Genomic DNA, 17,252 nt, shown 5'->3' on the forward strand with positions numbered 1-17,252 from the left:
CTTTTCTACTGGGGAAATTATTTGGAATATTGTAATATGACTATAGTGTAATTCTGTGAGAGGGAAACCCATCAAGGCAGTCAGCTTTAAATAATGGCTTATTAAAACACTTCTCAGCTTGCAGTAAATAGGAATAGAAGCACTGTAAAGTTACCTCTTTAAACTACCATGGTGAATACCTTATTCAAAACATCCATGCTAAAAATCTCCTGCTTAAAGGGCAACTATCACAAAATGTGTTTAACTGATGGACTGAACTGAGGAGACAAGCTCATCCCTCCAGCGATCTGTTCCTCCTCGCCTTGATGCACCACCATTGGAAGGCGCTTCCTAAGTGGGAACACCAGTGGGCTCACTACCAAGCCAGGCTGTGTGCATCTATAGGCACACACACAGCGTGGATCAGTCCCCCCCGCTTACTACTTACTGGATTTGATATACAACAGCAGGAGCCAATGGCCTCTGAGAGAGAGGGAACAGCAGTGCTGGCTACAGACCCTTATATATACCCAGTGAAGTAACCTGCCTCATGTGATAAATAAATCGTCCTACATAAACTGTACCTGTTTATCTGCAGCCCTCTCTCCTCTACAATCATTCAAAGTACAGAATTTAGACAGCATTTCTTAGCTCCAAAAAGTAGGGATCTGATTTCACACACTGCACAGCATAGAGCTGAGTGGAATCTGAGACCTGGATGCACCCCCTATACACAGTCTCATAGGGAAACATGCATAGCTGAGGCTGTCAATCACAGGCTGTGAGCTGGAGGTAGGCGGGGCTATCTCGTGGGATTTTCTAATGTCCCAATTAACTGTCAAGTGTGACTCGTGCAGATAGCTGAATAAGAGAGCAGCCAGAAACCACACTAAGTGCTTTGGACTGAGGCAAGTACACACTATATGAGGATATGCTTAGTTAATTTTTAATTTCAGAGGTTTACAACAACGTTAACCATAAAAGAGAAACTGCATATTTACCATACTAGGCAAAAGTAACAGGTTCACCTTACACAAAAAAAAACACAAAAAACAAATTTTGCTGCCCTGATCTACCGCTAGACCACCCAAGATTTCTGTGTACATTTTTTTCTTGCAGACAGTGAAGGCAGATCACTGCATCTTTATTCAAGAAAAGAAATAGTGAAACAAACACCAATTTCTTTAGAAACAAAATAGGGATACATATGTAAAAAAATGTTTGTTACAGTCTGTACTATGTATAAAATTTACCTAGAGGGGATTGGAAATCTGCAGCCACACTTAAGTCATTTTTGATGTGCCTTTAATACATGCTTGCATTGTCATAGTTTGTTTGTACTACAACGTACATGAGAACATGAAAACGTATAGATTAGCTAGTAGAGGGCTAAGAGGGCTAGAGTAGCTATTTCTCTGCTATCACCTCTTGTCATACTTTAAATCCTACTGCCTTGATAAGAAACTGTTGGGGGTTATCTACTAAAACTGGAGAGTGCAAATTCTGATGCAACTCTGCACAGAAACCAATCAGCTTCCAGGTTTTATTGCCAAAGTCTAATTGAACAAGCTGAAGTTAGAAGCTGATTGGCTCCCATGCACAGCTGCACCAGATTCTGAGTACCCCAGTTTTAGTAAATATACCCATTTAAATAAGATAAGAAACACGGAGGGTTAAACAGGTCATACACATTAAGATTTTCCTTTATCCAAAATTCTGAAAAATTGTTCATCAGAGCATTCAATTATATCATCACTGCGTCAACTAATTTTGTTTTAAGACTCTTAAAAGTGGTAATAAAACCAAAACTGTATTATACTGCAGCTTACCAATAATTAGATATGGTGGCTGCATTCGTTTTTTTTTTTCTTTGGCTTTTTCCTCTGGTGATCTGGCCAGTAACAAACTTCATATATTAGTGAGACACACCTCTGAAGGAATGAGCATAGGAGGCACAGCAGACTCAGTCTGAAGGAGTTTGAAGCCAATTTCCAGCTCACATTTCATAATCAGTTACAGCAAACAGTTTTGGTTCCTTTTGGGATAATGGTTTTACATGAAATTACCCAAAATGCTTTACCTGAGATTTAATCTTTTTAAACACATTCTATGTATGCCACTAGACTCAAGTCTTGTTACATGTACTATTTTCCTAAAAAGCAGACCCTAATTATACCCTAATTAGGTAAATTGATTAACATGAAAAGACCACCTGAAAAGCACCTGAACAAGAATCTTTAGGACTAGATCGCCAGGTATTATTTTATGACTAAGGCTGAAACGCGTCAACTGATTTTATCTGGGTATACACAGTGGCTTTTCAATAAAATTAAGATTTTTTTTTAAGAGCAACGACCGGAGTGCGGATCATGTTTCCTACATTACTCTACTCAGCCAGCGACTGTGGATTGAGCACCAGGGATCTCTGCTATCTATGTGTTGTATGGGTAGTAGCACTGATTTTTCTGTTTGCTACATTTTAAATGAAAGCTGCAGATTAAAAAAAAAATTGAAAGATACTTTTACAATTACATTAACACGTTTAAGTGTATAAGAATTTTTAGTAATTGGGTTTAAATATTTCTTAAGGAATGAGCGTTAGCATCCTTGATGCCACTAATGTGCAGCATTTACTGTTTGGAGTTCTCCATACCTCTAAAGCTGACCGTAGATGAATTAAAAATCAGCCGGTTCGGCAGAGACCAGCTGAATTGCAAGCCAATGCATCTATGGCTGTTCCCGCTGGAGAGAAGTCAATCTAATGATTAAGAGTCCTTTCACACTCACAGCGCTCGGGCGTCGGCGGTAAAGCGCCGCTATTTTTAGTGGCGCTTTACCGTCCTTTTTGCTGGCACTTTTCACCCCCCTGCTAGTGGCTGAATAAAGGGTTAAATGCGCCTGCAAAGCGCCACTGCTGAGGCGCTTTGCAGGTGCTTCAGCGATGCTGCCCATTGATTTCAATGGGCAGGGATGCTTTAGGAGCGGTGTATACACCGCTCCTAAAGCGCCGCAAGGAAGCTGCTTGTAGGACTTTGACGTCCTGCCAGAGCACCACTCCAGTGTGAAAGCCTGAGGGCTTTCACATTGGAGTGCCAGGAGAGGCGCTTTAAAGGCGCTTTATAGATGCCATTTTTAGCGCTATAGCACCTGTAAAAATGCCTCAGTGTGAAAGGGGTCCAACTTCTCTCAGATAGGAATGTTGTAAATTTTTCATTAGATCCAAGATTTTTTTATTTGAGCTGCAGTGCTGCTCAGTGTATTTTGACAGAGGAGGAGCACCGCTGTCAGAAAATAATATTGCAGCGGGGAGGATTCCTTCATCCGCCTCGAATTTGTAAACAGACCATCTATGGCCAGTTTAAGTAAAAAGGGTGCCTAGAGTGAGCTAAAAATAGGCAAGCAGGGTTTATGACAAAATGAAAATTTTTTATGGAGTCTGCCACCTCCTTCATCCAATTGTACTGAGTGCCAGTATAGACATGTGCGAAAAATAAAATTTAGTTACTCCCGAAATTCATTTTTATCCATTTTGTTTCATTAAAAAATGCATTTGTCTGAAAATCCAAAATAATTACGGTCAAATCTGTCATTGAAGGCTTATGGTGTCTGTTGAATGTTCTAAGATGAATCGACGGAGCAGCTAAACTGTACGACGCCACAATCGTACATTTCTGGTCGAATGCTCTGCCTATAAGCTATAGTAGAATTCTAATGTTGTATGACACTAGTAATAATTATATTTATTAATTATTATTACTAGTCAACCAACATTAGAATTCTTCTATAGCCTATGGGCGGAGCATTTGACCATAAATATCGCGGTGACTGCTTCGTCAAATCTTCATGTCGAATCTTTTCTCTCTATGTCGAATAATCTTAGACTAATAGAGTTAGGCACATTCAACCTTTTTTGCTATTGTCTCTATAATGTCGAATCTTTCCTCTCTATTTAGAATAATCTTGGACTAAGAGATAAGGTTAGGCACGTTGGACCACAGGTTCAAAGGACACAGATCACTATTGTCAGCGTCATGTCGAATCTCCTATCTATATCGAACTGTTGTCGCAACGAAAATGAAAATAAAGCATTTGTTTATGTCGGATCTCTCGGTTTTCGAATTCTGTACGTTCGTTATCATTTGTTAAAACAATAACGAAAATACCCGAAATTCGGACGAAAATTAATGCACATGTCTAAGCGCCACACAGTTCAGTTTAGTTGCCCCAGGGTAGGCTGTGCAGCAGTATCATAGACCACACATGGGAGAGGAAACAGGTTTGTTTTTTTATTTTTGCAGAGGCATCCAATACATTAATTACCCGTATTTATCGGCGTATAACACGCACTTTTTTCCCCTTAAAATCAGGGGAAAGTCGCAGGTGCGTGTTATACGCCGATCCCGAACTGCACAACTCAAAAATCGCCGACCGCGATTTGAAAATGGCGCCGCCGGCGCCGAAATACACAGAGCCGGTCCTCGGCTCTTTCCGGCGGCTCTTGTTCATTTTCGGCTCCACTCGTAGTCCCGAGCGGAGCTATCCGAACCTACTCGGCTAGGTTCGGATAGCTCCGCTCGGGACTACGAGTGGAGCCGAAAGTGAAAGAGCCGCCGGAAAGAGCCGAGGACCGGCTCTGTGTATTTCGGCGCCGGCGGCGCCATTTTCAAATCACGGTCGGCGATTTTGAAGACAGGGGATCGAAGGCTGCACTGGGGGAGGCTGCACTGGGGGAGGCTGCACTGGGGGAGGCTGCACTGGGGGAGGCTGCACTGACAAGGCTGCAATGATGGGCATTTAAATGTAAGTTTTTTTCCCTTCAACTTCCCTCCTAAAAGTTTTTTTTCCTTAAAATTCCCTCCTAAATTGGGGTGCGTGTTATACGCCGGTGCGTGTTATACGCCGATAAATACGGTAAGTAAAACTATACTCATCCTTAAAAAGCAAGTCATTACTTTGGTAAAGTATTGAATTTGATATATATATATATCTTTGAAAAGATCTCCCTTGGCTTCCTGTAGTTTCCATCATGTACTACAAAAATCATTCTCATTTCCTTTTAAGTTCTTTACTTTAAAACCTTTTAGCTCATCTTTTGTTGTAGAAGAATATTTCTGTCTTAAACAATTTTCACTCTGAATGTTCTCCCATTGAAAATTCAGCAGATGAGATTGATTTCTATAGTCAAAGCCAGACAGACAAACATCATAAAAATATCCTCAGTGCTGATTCTCAAATGCTGAAAGGGACTCTACAGTATATACTGCTTGAATCAATCAAAAAGATACATATACCTGCTAATTATATTTATAGATACAAAGATATTTACATTTTAAAATAGATGTAAACTCAGTTAGTAAAATCTAATATAAGCTTTAAAGTGTAATGGCACTTCAAAAGTCAATTTGAAATCTGCAGCTTGTATTACCTGGTGATCCTGCCATGAAGGACCTTATTCATGTATTTTGTGTTATAGGGTGACAAGGCTTTGCCTCTGTCTAGCAACTGTGTGTCTACATTGTCTACTTGTCACACAGGCTTTTGATGGACACTACAAATAGCCTTACAGGGACATAGGCCACTGCTGTCACCATCAGAAAACCTACCCCTGAGGAATGCTAAGCAGTTATCACTGGCGTGCATGCATGTATCAACAGGAAGTGACTGCAAAGGACTGCAGAAGATCAGCAGCACTGAGATGCAACAAAGGAAGAAAAAGTTATATTTAAATGTCAACGGTTTAGGATACAGAATTCATCAAACTTATAGCGGGGTTCCACCCAAAAGTGGAACTTCAGCTTATCTGCTCCCCCCCCCCCCTCCGGTGCCACATTTGGCACCTTTCAGAGGGGAGGGGGAAACAGGTACCCGTTTTTGACAGGAACCCTTCCCCACTTCTGGGAGACAGCGCCGCAGCGCCATCCCCTCTCCTCCTTCCTCCTCCGCAGGCCCAGTTAGAAAGCGCAGTGCACATGCGCAGTAGGGAACCTGCTGTGAAGTTCTGGTCAAGATCCAGTGAGTCCATCCCAGTACCTGCTACAGTGTGTTTAGGCAGGACGGACAGGGGGCGGGTCTAGCAGAGGTGGTGCCTAAGCATGTCATATAATGTCATGATGCAAGGGAGCCGAGCGGAGTGGTTGGACCCTCGTGTGCTGGTCTGCGGGACGGGAGCAAGACAAGCTGGGAGTGGGACTGTGGGCCTGTCAGGGACCACCTGGCATGCAGAGAGACTGTCACTGACTCTGAAGGGGACATGTCGTGTCGGTGAGGTGTCGTCATCTGTGCTGCTGCACACTGCCGTCAGTGATACTGTTATGCCCCGTACGGTCGGATTTTCCGACGGAAAATGTTCGATGGGAGCTTGTCCGAAATTCCAACTGTGTGTATGCTCCATCGAACATATTCCATCGGAATTTCCGTCACACAAAATTTGAGAGCTGGTTCTAAAAAATTTTCAACAACAAAATCCGTTGTCGTAAATTCCGATTGTGCATACACAATTCCGACGCACAAAGTTCTATGCAATGCCGGAATCAAGCAGAAGAGCCGCACTGGCTATTGAACTTTATTTTTCTTGGCTCGTCATACATGTTGTACGTCACCGCGTTCTTGACGTTTGGAATTTCTGACAAGATTTGTGTGATCGTGTGTATGCAAGACAAGTTTGAGCCAACATCCGTCAGAAAAAATCCATGGATTTTGTTGTCGGAATGTCCGATTGTGTGTACGCGGCATAAGAGTCCATTTCATGTGTGTGTGTACCGCCCATTCAAATTTTTTGCCTTCCTGAATCCTATCCCTGAGCTACTTATTATATTGAAAATAAATGAGGAAATATGTTTTTTGCCTTAATAGCTACCTTAACCACTTCCCTACCCGCTTATGTACATATGACGTCCACAGATGGGATCTCCCATCCTGGGTGGACGTCATATGACGGCCTCGGGTTCCCGGCCGCCTAGGGGGCGCGCACGCACGCCCGCCGCGTTGCTCGGGTCCCGGTGCGTGTGCCCGACGGCCACGATGTCCGCCGGGCACCCGCGATTGCCCGCTAACCGGGCCGGACCATGGATCTGTGTGTGTAAACACACACAGATCCACGTCCTGTCAGCTCAGAGGAGAGCGATCTGTGTTCCCAGCTCGGAGGAACACTGATCGGTCTCCTCCCCTTGAGCGTCCCCTCCCCCTACAGTTAGAAGCATTCCCTAGGAAACACATTTAACCCCTCCCCGCCCCCTAGTGGTTAACCCCTTCACTGCCTGTCACATTTACACAGTAATCAACGCAATTTTATAGCATTGATCGCTGTATAAATGTGAATGGTCCCAAAAATGTGTCAAAAGTGTCCGATGTGTCCGCCATAATGACGCAGTCACGAAAAAAAATTGCGATTGCCACTATTACTAGTAAAAAAAAAAAAATATTTTTTTTAAAAAAATGCCATAAATCTATCCTGTATTTTATAGACGCTATAACTTTTGCGCAAACCAATCAATATACGCTTATTGCGATTTTTTTTACCAAAAATATGTAGAAGAATACGTATCGGCCGAAACTGAGGAAAAAAATTTTTTTTTTTTTTTTTTTAAATTGGGATATTTATTGTAGCAAAAAAGTAAAAAATATTGTGTTTTTTTCAAAATTGTCGCTCTTCTTTTGTTTATAGCACAAAAAATAAAAACCGCAGAGGTGATCAAATACCATCAAAAGAAAGCTTTATTTGTGGGGGAAAAAAAGACATCAATTTTGTTTGGGTACAACGTGGCACGACCGCGCAATTGTCGTTTAAAATGCGACAGCGCTGAAAACTAAAAATTGGTCTGGGAAGGAAGGGGGTGAAAATGCCCGGTATTGAACCGGTTAAATCACATCGCTAATTGTATATTGTACTTGTCTGAAGCCTAAATACTGAAATTTACACTGTAAGCTGTAATTTTGTAACTGTCAGTGAAAACTTGGCTGTGCCAGTAAATTTCGATATGGTAGGTTGGCAACACTGCCTGTGGCCTCTTGGGATACATAACCTAGAAATCGCAGGAGATTTCTGATTCTCCAAATGTCATTTGCACCTAAGTGAGAATACAGGAAGTGTGAGGATATGTTCCCTTAAAAAGGTACAAAAATAAATAGTTCAGATTTTAGGACAGTGGGGTGGAGGAGTACAATCATACAGTAAGTCAGGAGGGTGACGGTTCCATTAAGTTATTAGGCTGTGCTCATTGCTTAGTAGGAGATCACAAAGTATTAGCAAGACCTCATATCGGGCACCAATTTACAAAAAGCAAGTTGTAGAACTGCAGAGTTCAGAAAATGAAAACTAAATTACCAAAAGGCACAAAGGGGTTGATTTACTAAATGCAAATAGACTGTGCACTTTAAAAGTGTAGTTGAACCCATTCTCCCCAGAGCTTAGTGAATGTGCTGAAGCTTCGCTTTGTAAAGAATACCCAATCAGGTACAAGGAAAAAAAAAAAAAAAATGCATTTCTGCTTGCACATGATTGGATGATGGAAATCAGCAGAGCTTCACCACATTTACTATGTTCTGGGGCAAATGAGTGCAACTGCACTTGCAGAGTGCACAGTCTAATTGCTTTTAGTAAATCAACCCAAGAGTATCTACATCTAGCCCTACAACGCTCAAATTTTCTGCTGAACTGGCCAGAAATCCAAGCTGTAATTGGCCCTGTCTGCACCAGTAAGATTAACAAACTTTGACTATATTGAAAGAGCAGGGTGGATGCAGTCGCTATTTTGGTATTCAGAAAGCTGCGGGTGATGTGGCTAATTGCATACAACAGCTGGCAGTGCAGATTCCTCCTGTTTAGCATAGATGAGAGAGTTTAGCGATATATCTTGTTCAGTCTGCAAGCTGAACAAGAGCAATCTTACCGTGTATGACTAGCCTAAATTTGAGGAAATTTACCTGAACTGAAACTATTAAACCTTGAGAAGAGGCAAATAAAGGGGGATAAGGTCACCTTAAATGGTCCACTTCGTAAACACAGCAGAACGTTGCTTATTGATGGTCACAGCAAAACATATGAGGACAATCTTTGTGCTTGGAGGAAGAAAGGTTTAGCCTCCCCATACAGAATCAGTTCTTTACTGTACGAGCTGTTAAAAGTGGAACAGCCATTTACGGAAACTGGTTCTAGCTGACTGATTAGGTACGATCTAATATAAAATGTTGTTCCATTGGATAACCCGGTTATATTTGAATTCAAAATTGATTTTTCCTTTGTTGTAGCGAATCAGACCCCACTTTATAAGGTTTTTTTTTCATTCCTTGATCAACTATGGGCCGGAGATTTTTCTTTCAACTGCAAATTCTGTTATGCAGCTAAATTGCATTAAACGCTATCATTTTTGTCATTCTCACATGTTTTAAAGCTGAATTAAATATGTAATCCAACAAGTGTGGGATGTATTTTTCCCCACTATCACTTTATCAAGGACAGTCTACAGTACCAACCCTTGTTGCACAGTCAAATTATCTGCATTTTACAGCTATTTAAGGCAAGCATTCTCTTGTTATGAAACACTGTATAGATACAATTGAAAAAAAAACAGAAAGTCATACAGAACTGTAATTGTAGTTATTATGATTGGATGTCACAAGTTCAGGAATTCTAGAAAAACACAGCTAAACATCCCATGAGAGTGTATATGATAATACTTGTGTGGTTGCTTAAAAAATTAGCTCTAGAGTAAAACAAAGTTTTAATGTTTTCCATATGCTTACACTAAAACAAGGAAATGTCTCATTATCGCAAATGCCTAGGGAAACCAAAAGCTAAAATACTACTTTATAATAGCAAAGCTGAAATACTGGAATAAGCAATCCCAGCACTTTCAAGCAATGCAATAAAAATAAACAAAGTGTAAAGAGTGCCTTAACAGACTGTTAACACCTTCCGAGCTGCCAGTATACAGTAGCTGGGCGTTTTTGCCCTCCATCTGTTGCAGGCCCAGATTTTCCAATAGGCATGGTATAGAAGAGCCTATATGGATGGGTGGTTCGGAAGTCCCCTTTTTCCTTCCCCAGTGCCCTGGGTCAGATACTGTTTTGGGCTACCATTAGTATCCACTGCGCATTCATGCTTTACATCCTCTAATAAAGGAGCAGTGACAGGACACCACAGCGGTCACAGTTCCACCATTCTACTGCACCATCACCCACTGCCATCTAGATCTTAAAAGCTAAACTCCACGGATTACCTTTTTTTAAAAACGTATGTTCTTTGAATGGCGGGAGGTGCAGACCGAATGACCACCAGTGTTTATTATACAGACGGAAAGGCATTTAAGCAGCACCCAGAACAGACCAGCACTAACTGTATGTACCACAAGCTACTACAGTGAATTTCTGCATCCCCTGCAGCCCTTCCAATGCAAGATATGAAGAATTAGAGGTAACCAGGCTGGACTAATGTAGGTTTTAAAAATATAGAATTCCTGGTTTTCATCTTTAACTTTTTTCCTCCTTTAGTCTGAATCAGCATTTATTCTTCCTGCTGGTGTGAAAGGAAAAAAAGAGAAAAAGGAGGAAAGAAGGTGGGACTTGACTAGATAAAAGGGGACTTTCACCCTGAAACCTCCATCCTTTAACCTCCTCCACCTGTCACTTGGTGTCCTGCTTATCCAAACCCTGTGTATGGTAACTTTTTTTAAGGATTTCTTTACAGGAAAATTACAATAGCTACTAACTATATGATGCAATTTGTACTATGAGCTAGTCTATGTATAGTTCAGGAATTGTAAGTTTGTGTATTTTTTTTTTTTTTTGCTCAAGATGTATGTTAATCTTGTCTTGCTGTTGAATATATAGAGAAAAAATTGAACTAAAAAGTTTGTTTGGTGTGTTGACTTAAATATATTTCCTATTGTGTAGATACCCCAGAATGCCTCAGTAAGGACAAAGGGATCTATTGGTCTGTCACACTGCAATTAGTGGCCTTGGAGCTGCTGTTTGCAACCAATTGTCCTCTGTCCATATGGAGTTGTACTCCGTTCTCGATTCCTTCTATACACAATGATATATGGAGAGAGCGTGTGTGACAGTCCTGTTTATATTGTGAATATCAAAGTGCATTACTTTTTTTATAGAATTTGTTAATTAAATGATCTGCACAATCTGGTGAACCTTGGTTTTGTTTTCTAAATATCTTACAGTATATCATCCTCTGTCAATCCCTTCACTGGCTTCCACTCACCCAACAAATTAAATTCAAAATACTAACAACAACTTACAAAGCCATCCACAACTCTGCCCCGAGCTACATCACTAATCTAGTCTCTTCAGTCCTCCCAAGACCTCCTGCTCCCTGGCTCCCTTGTCACCTCCTCCAATGCTCACTTCCAGGACTTTTCCCGAGTCTCTCCTATCCTATGAAACTCCCTACCCCTATCTGAGTATCTCCTACTCTGTTTGCTTTTAGGCGATCCCTGAAAACCCTCCTCTTCAGAGAAGCCTATTTTGCCCCTAACTGTACTTTAATTTCTCCATCAGTTCATCCCTCAGTTATTGCCTTTTGTATCACTTGACCCTCCCTCCTAGATTGAAAGCTCTAATGAGCAGGACCCTCTGATTCCTACTGAATTTAACTTGTTTCGTAACTGTACTGTCTGCCCTCATGTGGTAAAGCGCTGTGCAAACTGTCGGCGCTATACAAATCCTGTATAATAATAAATCATTTGCAAGAATTAGCAGGGAAAGGGGGAGCTATATCATGACCAGGTTAGCACACTCAAATTTGAATAATATGACTTAAAGAGGAGCTCTAGACTCCCTCCAAAAAATTTTAAGTCAGTGGCTACAAATACCTGACCCTGGATCCAGCAATGCCCTCACCCTACCCGATTCTCCAATCGGCTTCGGGTCCAGGCGCTGGCATCTTCACCAAGGGAAACCGGCAGTGAAGGCTTGTGGCTTCACAGCTGGCTTCCAACAGCATATGCACAAGCTGCGCTGCACTTTGTGATTGATCCCATAGTCATTTGGGATCTGTCCCAGAAAGCTGCAGGGGAAGGGGGGGCCGAACTTCTGCTCAGGTCACTGCTACCCCCCAAAAAATAAATAAATGTTGCGCCAAATGTAAAAGAGGAAGGTGGAGAGGAGGTGGAAGAGTAGAACTTTCCTTTTGGGTGAAGTTCTGCTTTAAAGGGTAGATTTAGACATGCATCTAAATCCCCCTTTCTTCTGAAGCCTGATCCACGTTCAGATCACACTCCAAGGGCAAATGACAGGTGGTGAGGAAGCGTGTCAAAGCCTCCTCATTGCCTGTTTTACCACACAAACATGTCACAACCGCATGCATTGCTGTTGTGGGGCATTTTGGGCGCTTCCCCATTTACTTGTGTGTAGGCTCATTACAGGTCAGCTAAAAACTTTGCTACAGTCACAGAGTGAAGCATTGCAACTTCGGCATATAAACACCCCCTGTCCACTGTTTATTGCAGCTTGGGGGGGGGGGGGGGCAGCAAAAGCGCAAGGCAACCATGCATTTTTTCCACTCCCAACCATATGGCTAATTGCAGCCAACGAGTTAGTTCCCCTTTTTTTAAAAAAAAAAATCCTATGGTACATACTAAAAAATACTAAACGTATTAGAGGCTGTGACTGAAGAAAGTGTACTGTATATATGCAGGGCTTGGGCAAAGGATGGCACTCTCTCCTGTACTTTTAGGGAGTGCTATTTCTAACAGCTGCTCTGTCCTGAAGATGAGACAGAACAGAGCTTGGAAATTGTTAGGAGGTTCTGAGACAGGCAAAATGGCCTACAGGAATGAATGAAAATAGCATTAGAGCATTTTTTAAAAGGAATAAGTTGAGGGTTATGTAATGATATTTAGGGACTGCACGGAATATATTTTTTAAAAACCCTTTAATGTTAACCAGCAGGTCTGCTTACCACTTGCTCAGTTTCCAGTAACTCTGTCTTGACTCTGGCTGCCGGCATCCCGTCCAGCATTAACATTCTGCTTTTAGAGACTTCTGTTCTAAAAAGAGAAGAAAAATACATCTTAGCCAAGTATAGAATTAGGCAAGCATAGATAGATAAAACTTGCATTTCATAACACAAGTGAGCAGAAAGATTTTCCCAAAATACATTTACACAGTAAACAGAGAAATAAGCATCACATGTTCAGCAAGTGCTAGCCAATTTGCATATACACTTGGCTGTATTTATTAAAAAAAAAAAAAAAAAAAAAAAAAAGGAACATGAGCTTCTAGCTGAATCAATTGTGTAAATAAATGCGATTAAAATAATTACATTAGTTGCAGTTAAAAATTGAAATCAATAATACCTGACTTTTTGGGATTTTTTATATCTGCCTGGAGGTAAGTTTTAAGCTTCTAAACTCATAGCTGCAAAATTGCCACCTCTGGGTTCCAGTTGGTACCAGTTACAGTCTGCTCCAGCAAGGTGTTCTGAAAAACAAGAAACTTCTATGCATATGCAGTGAGGATAACTAACGCCCAGTGGTGGCCCTCCATACGGGGCGCCGCCCTCCTAATCCATGCGCCCAGCCCCTAGTCTACATGCAGGGCACCGGACGCATGTATTTCAACTGGGTTTTTGGCCTCATAAAAGGGTGGGCTTGGGGCGCAGAGGACTGCGCCCTGAGCCCATCCAGTTGTGTGACAATAGCGAATTAACATTCATTATTGTCTTCCTGATTCTCCTACCAGTCAGTCAGGAAACAGGTACTGAGACCCAATTGGCAAGGTCCACTTTCTGTTCGCCAGGAGAAGCAACAGCCCCAGACCGATGAGCGAGATCCCCCACAACTGCCTCCTAGGTGAGGAGGCCTCTGTCCGTCCATCTCCTGTGCGGGGAGGTTGATTGCTGCCCTCACGTCCGTCTCCCTCCTGAGAAGGGGGGGTTGGAGGATCGCCGTCTTCCCATCCGGTTCCCTGGGGGGGGGGGGTTGCCACCCCCTCCAAAATATTGAGCACCAGCTACCACTGCTAACCCCCCCCCCCCCCCAAGCATCGTTTAATGCATTCTCAGCAGGTTACCAAGGCTCTATAGGGCAGTGATGGCAAACCTTGGCACCCCAGATGTTTCCCATGATGCTCATGCACTCTGCAGTGTAGTTGAGCATCATGGGAAAAGTAGTTCCAAAACATCTGGGGTGCCAAGGTTCGCCATCACTGCTATAGGGCATTGTGGGATGTGCTGGGGGGTGCCTCAGTACAGACATTCTGTAGTCCCCCAAGTTATTGGATCTCTTGGGCTGCACTTCATCAGCAATTTGCAAGATCATTACTATCAGTTAGCACCCGTTGATGTCTACAGAGATACAAGATTAGTTTAGTAGCTTAGCTCTAACAGCATGCATACTTTCAGGTGCATTTTTTGAAAAGTTAATTTTAATTGACAGGCTTCTCTTTACACTCTCGGAGTGAATTCTGTTATCATGCTGTTATTTTCTGCATCCCAAACATTCAGGCTATAGTTGTAGTAAATGGTAGACTATTTGTTGCAACACAGTCAAGCACAAACCCTTTAGAAAATTTGGTGAACGATCCATAAAACAGAGTGACATAGCCCAGAAATGACATTGCATTTCTGCTAGAATCAGATCACGTCTTAGCAGGAAGTTGATATCCTTCAAAATGTGACAATACCACACTGTGAGGTTTGGCTGAATATCAGGTACTTGACCTGCTTCAGACACTATCTCACCTAATATTCTGGTACTGAGGCCTGTACTCTGCTTCTTCAATTAAGAATTATATGGGACACTTCATTTTTAGCTGAACCTCATCAAGCTAATCTGTTTTCAAGTATTTTTATTCTGCTTTAAATATTACATTTTGCACACTTTTTCCAGCTGTCTACAGGTCTTTAAAATACATTTTTTTTTTAATAAAGTACTGAAGGAAACATAGTATACAGTATTTTACTCTAAGCTGGAAAGTGCCAAAATCAATTTCCTCTGCTGAGAGATTTGCTTTGTAAATTGTCCTACCCTGTGCACCTTTCCTGCCAGTGATAAATTGATTACCCACTTGGCATTCTCTTAATTCAGGGCCAATTCACTAAAATGAATGAGTTATTTTAACCACACTGGTTACTTAAGATCATGGAAATGTTCAATTCACAAACACAAATCCTGGTTATAAAATCAGTGTTTTTCTTTCATATAAAATGAATATTTAACTATTGAAACCCCTTTTCTCTCAAGTTGCTATTGTATTTCCAATTTCTGTCCTCTCAAGTATAACCAGGCAAAGCCAATGATAACTTAGAGCCCTTTAACACTGAGCTGCTCCGGGCATCAGCGGTAAAACGCCGCTATTTCTAGTGGCACTTTATCGTCGTTTTTGCGGCGCTTCTCCACCGCTAGCAGGGAGCTTTTAACCCCCCCCCCCACGGCCAAAAAAGGGTTAAAACCGCCCACAAAATGCTGCTACAGCAGTGCCTTGCTGGAAGTTCGGCAGCGCTGCTCATTGATTTAAATGGGCAAGGCATTTTATGAGCGGTGAGTTCACCACTTCTAATGCGCTCCAAAGAAGCTGCTGGCAGGACTTTTTCTGACGCCCTGCCAGCGCACCACTCCAGTGTGAAAGCCCTCTGGCTTTCACACTAGAGTGAATGGAGCCGCTGTTTCAGGGTGCTTTGCAGGCGCTATTTTTAACGCTATAGCGCCTGCAAAGCGCCTCAGTGTGAAAGGGGTCTTAAAGTGATTCTGTTGTCAAAAAAAAATCTGGTAAAATAAAAAAAGAAGACTTAATATTTGTCACTCATCCTTCAGATATTCAAATGTCTTGCAGAGCAAAGCTACCAGCAGGATCTCCAAGTCCTGCTTTGCAGTGCTGTGGTTTCACCTGACAATCACTACATCACTAGTGTATTCCAGGGACACAGTAGTTATATAGCAACCAAAAGATACAACAGCATGGTGGAGGCGCAAGTTCTTGACACACCTGGAAGTGTCAAATGCTGACGTGTCTGCTAGCATCTTTGCGCTGCAAGGGAGTGAAAATGTGATGCACAGGTGGGTTTAAAGTTTATTTTGGCAACAAAGTTACTTTATTTTTATCTTTTTGCATTTTATCTTTTTAATTGTTGTTATAAATTATTTTAGCATAATCCATTACATACATGTAATAATCCAGTTCTAAACATTCATATCAGCCTTCCAATACCCCAACCCTCCCAAAAAAAAAAAAAAAACCTCCCATATCTTCCCCACCCCCTCCTAGACCTCCCCAAGGATCAATCTTCTCTTTAAGATCAATTTAAAGGGCTTGACGCTCCCCTTAGTCCCCGTTAGCTCGGCATCTATATCCACTTCTATCAGCGAACTCAAACCTCCAGAGTTACTTTAAAGAGTGATAAATTGTATAAAAACAATGCCAGAAACAGGTTTATGTAAATGAGCGTTACAATTATTTTGATAAATACTACATGCAGAACTTGAAATGACAAAGCAAGGCCGTCTGTCTACAGCTTGGGTGCTCACTTGCCCTACAGCTGTTGCAGAACTACAAGTCCCATGAGGCATTGCAAGCCACTGACAGTTAGGCCTCATGTACACTGCTAAACGGACGTTCAGAGGCAGTTGGATGCTTTTTCAACTACCCCTGAATTCATCCAATGTTATTTTATGTGTACATGTACATTTTTATGCAGTTGTGTTTATAGGCTTTTATTTGAAGGCAAAAAAATGAGTTCAGACGCCAAAGTTTGACGTTCCAGACACCAAACGAGGCTAAGTGCGGTAACTTGCATTTAGCCGCGTTTTGTTTACAGGCTAAACACGGCATGTAATTGTGGCAAAACTGACGTTTTAAACATGGGTTACTATCTGTCAAGTTAAATTGTTCAGGAGACATTGTAAAAAAGTCCCGTGTACATTAAGCCTTACAAGCATGACTCCCAAAGGCAGAGGCACAATGGGGCTTGTAGTTTTTGCAAAAGCTGGAGGGCCACAGGTTGAGCTACAGTAATTAAAAGTAGTGGTGAAAAAAAAGCACTTGTAGCCAACTATCTCTGCATCTTAATTCTTCATAGTCCATGCAACCGATGCCATGGCAGGAGTGTGTCCTTTGTGCAATAAAAGTTCCTCCTTCTCATATCAGAACGCTGGGAGCTTTGTGCATAATGTGAAGCTTTTGGGAACTGATATGACAGTTTACCCCCCAGTTTTGTAATTTCAATGTATGTTCCATTGTTGAGATTTTAATAGATTTGACTAGGAACAAACACAAAGCAATCTAAGCGGTATGGGGATATCCATTTATTGGGTGGTTTTAAAAAT

At 41.8% G+C, this 17,252-nt stretch overlaps 1 protein-coding gene across 4 annotated transcripts in view; it reads right to left on the reverse strand.

Annotated features, from left to right (window-relative positions):
* The window catches only part of KLF12 (KLF transcription factor 12), a 277,668-nt gene that overhangs the window by 96,060 nt on the left and 164,356 nt on the right, over positions 1-17,252 (reverse strand). For 2 of the 4 annotated variants that reach the window (XM_073614262.1, XM_073614261.1), the window contains exon 2: positions 12,890-12,977. In XM_073614262.1, the coding sequence (XP_073470363.1) occupies positions 12,890-12,955 (66 nt within the window). In that variant the 5' untranslated portion in view covers positions 12,956-12,977. The remainder of the gene's footprint in view (positions 1-12,889; positions 12,978-17,252) is intronic. The other 2 variants (XM_073614259.1, XM_073614260.1) reach the window with 1 other exon arrangement.

This window comes from Aquarana catesbeiana, linkage group LG02 (assembly GCF_042186555.1).
Source record: "Aquarana catesbeiana isolate 2022-GZ linkage group LG02, ASM4218655v1, whole genome shotgun sequence".
In the NCBI taxonomy this organism is placed as follows: Eukaryota; Metazoa; Chordata; class Amphibia; order Anura; family Ranidae; genus Aquarana; species Aquarana catesbeiana.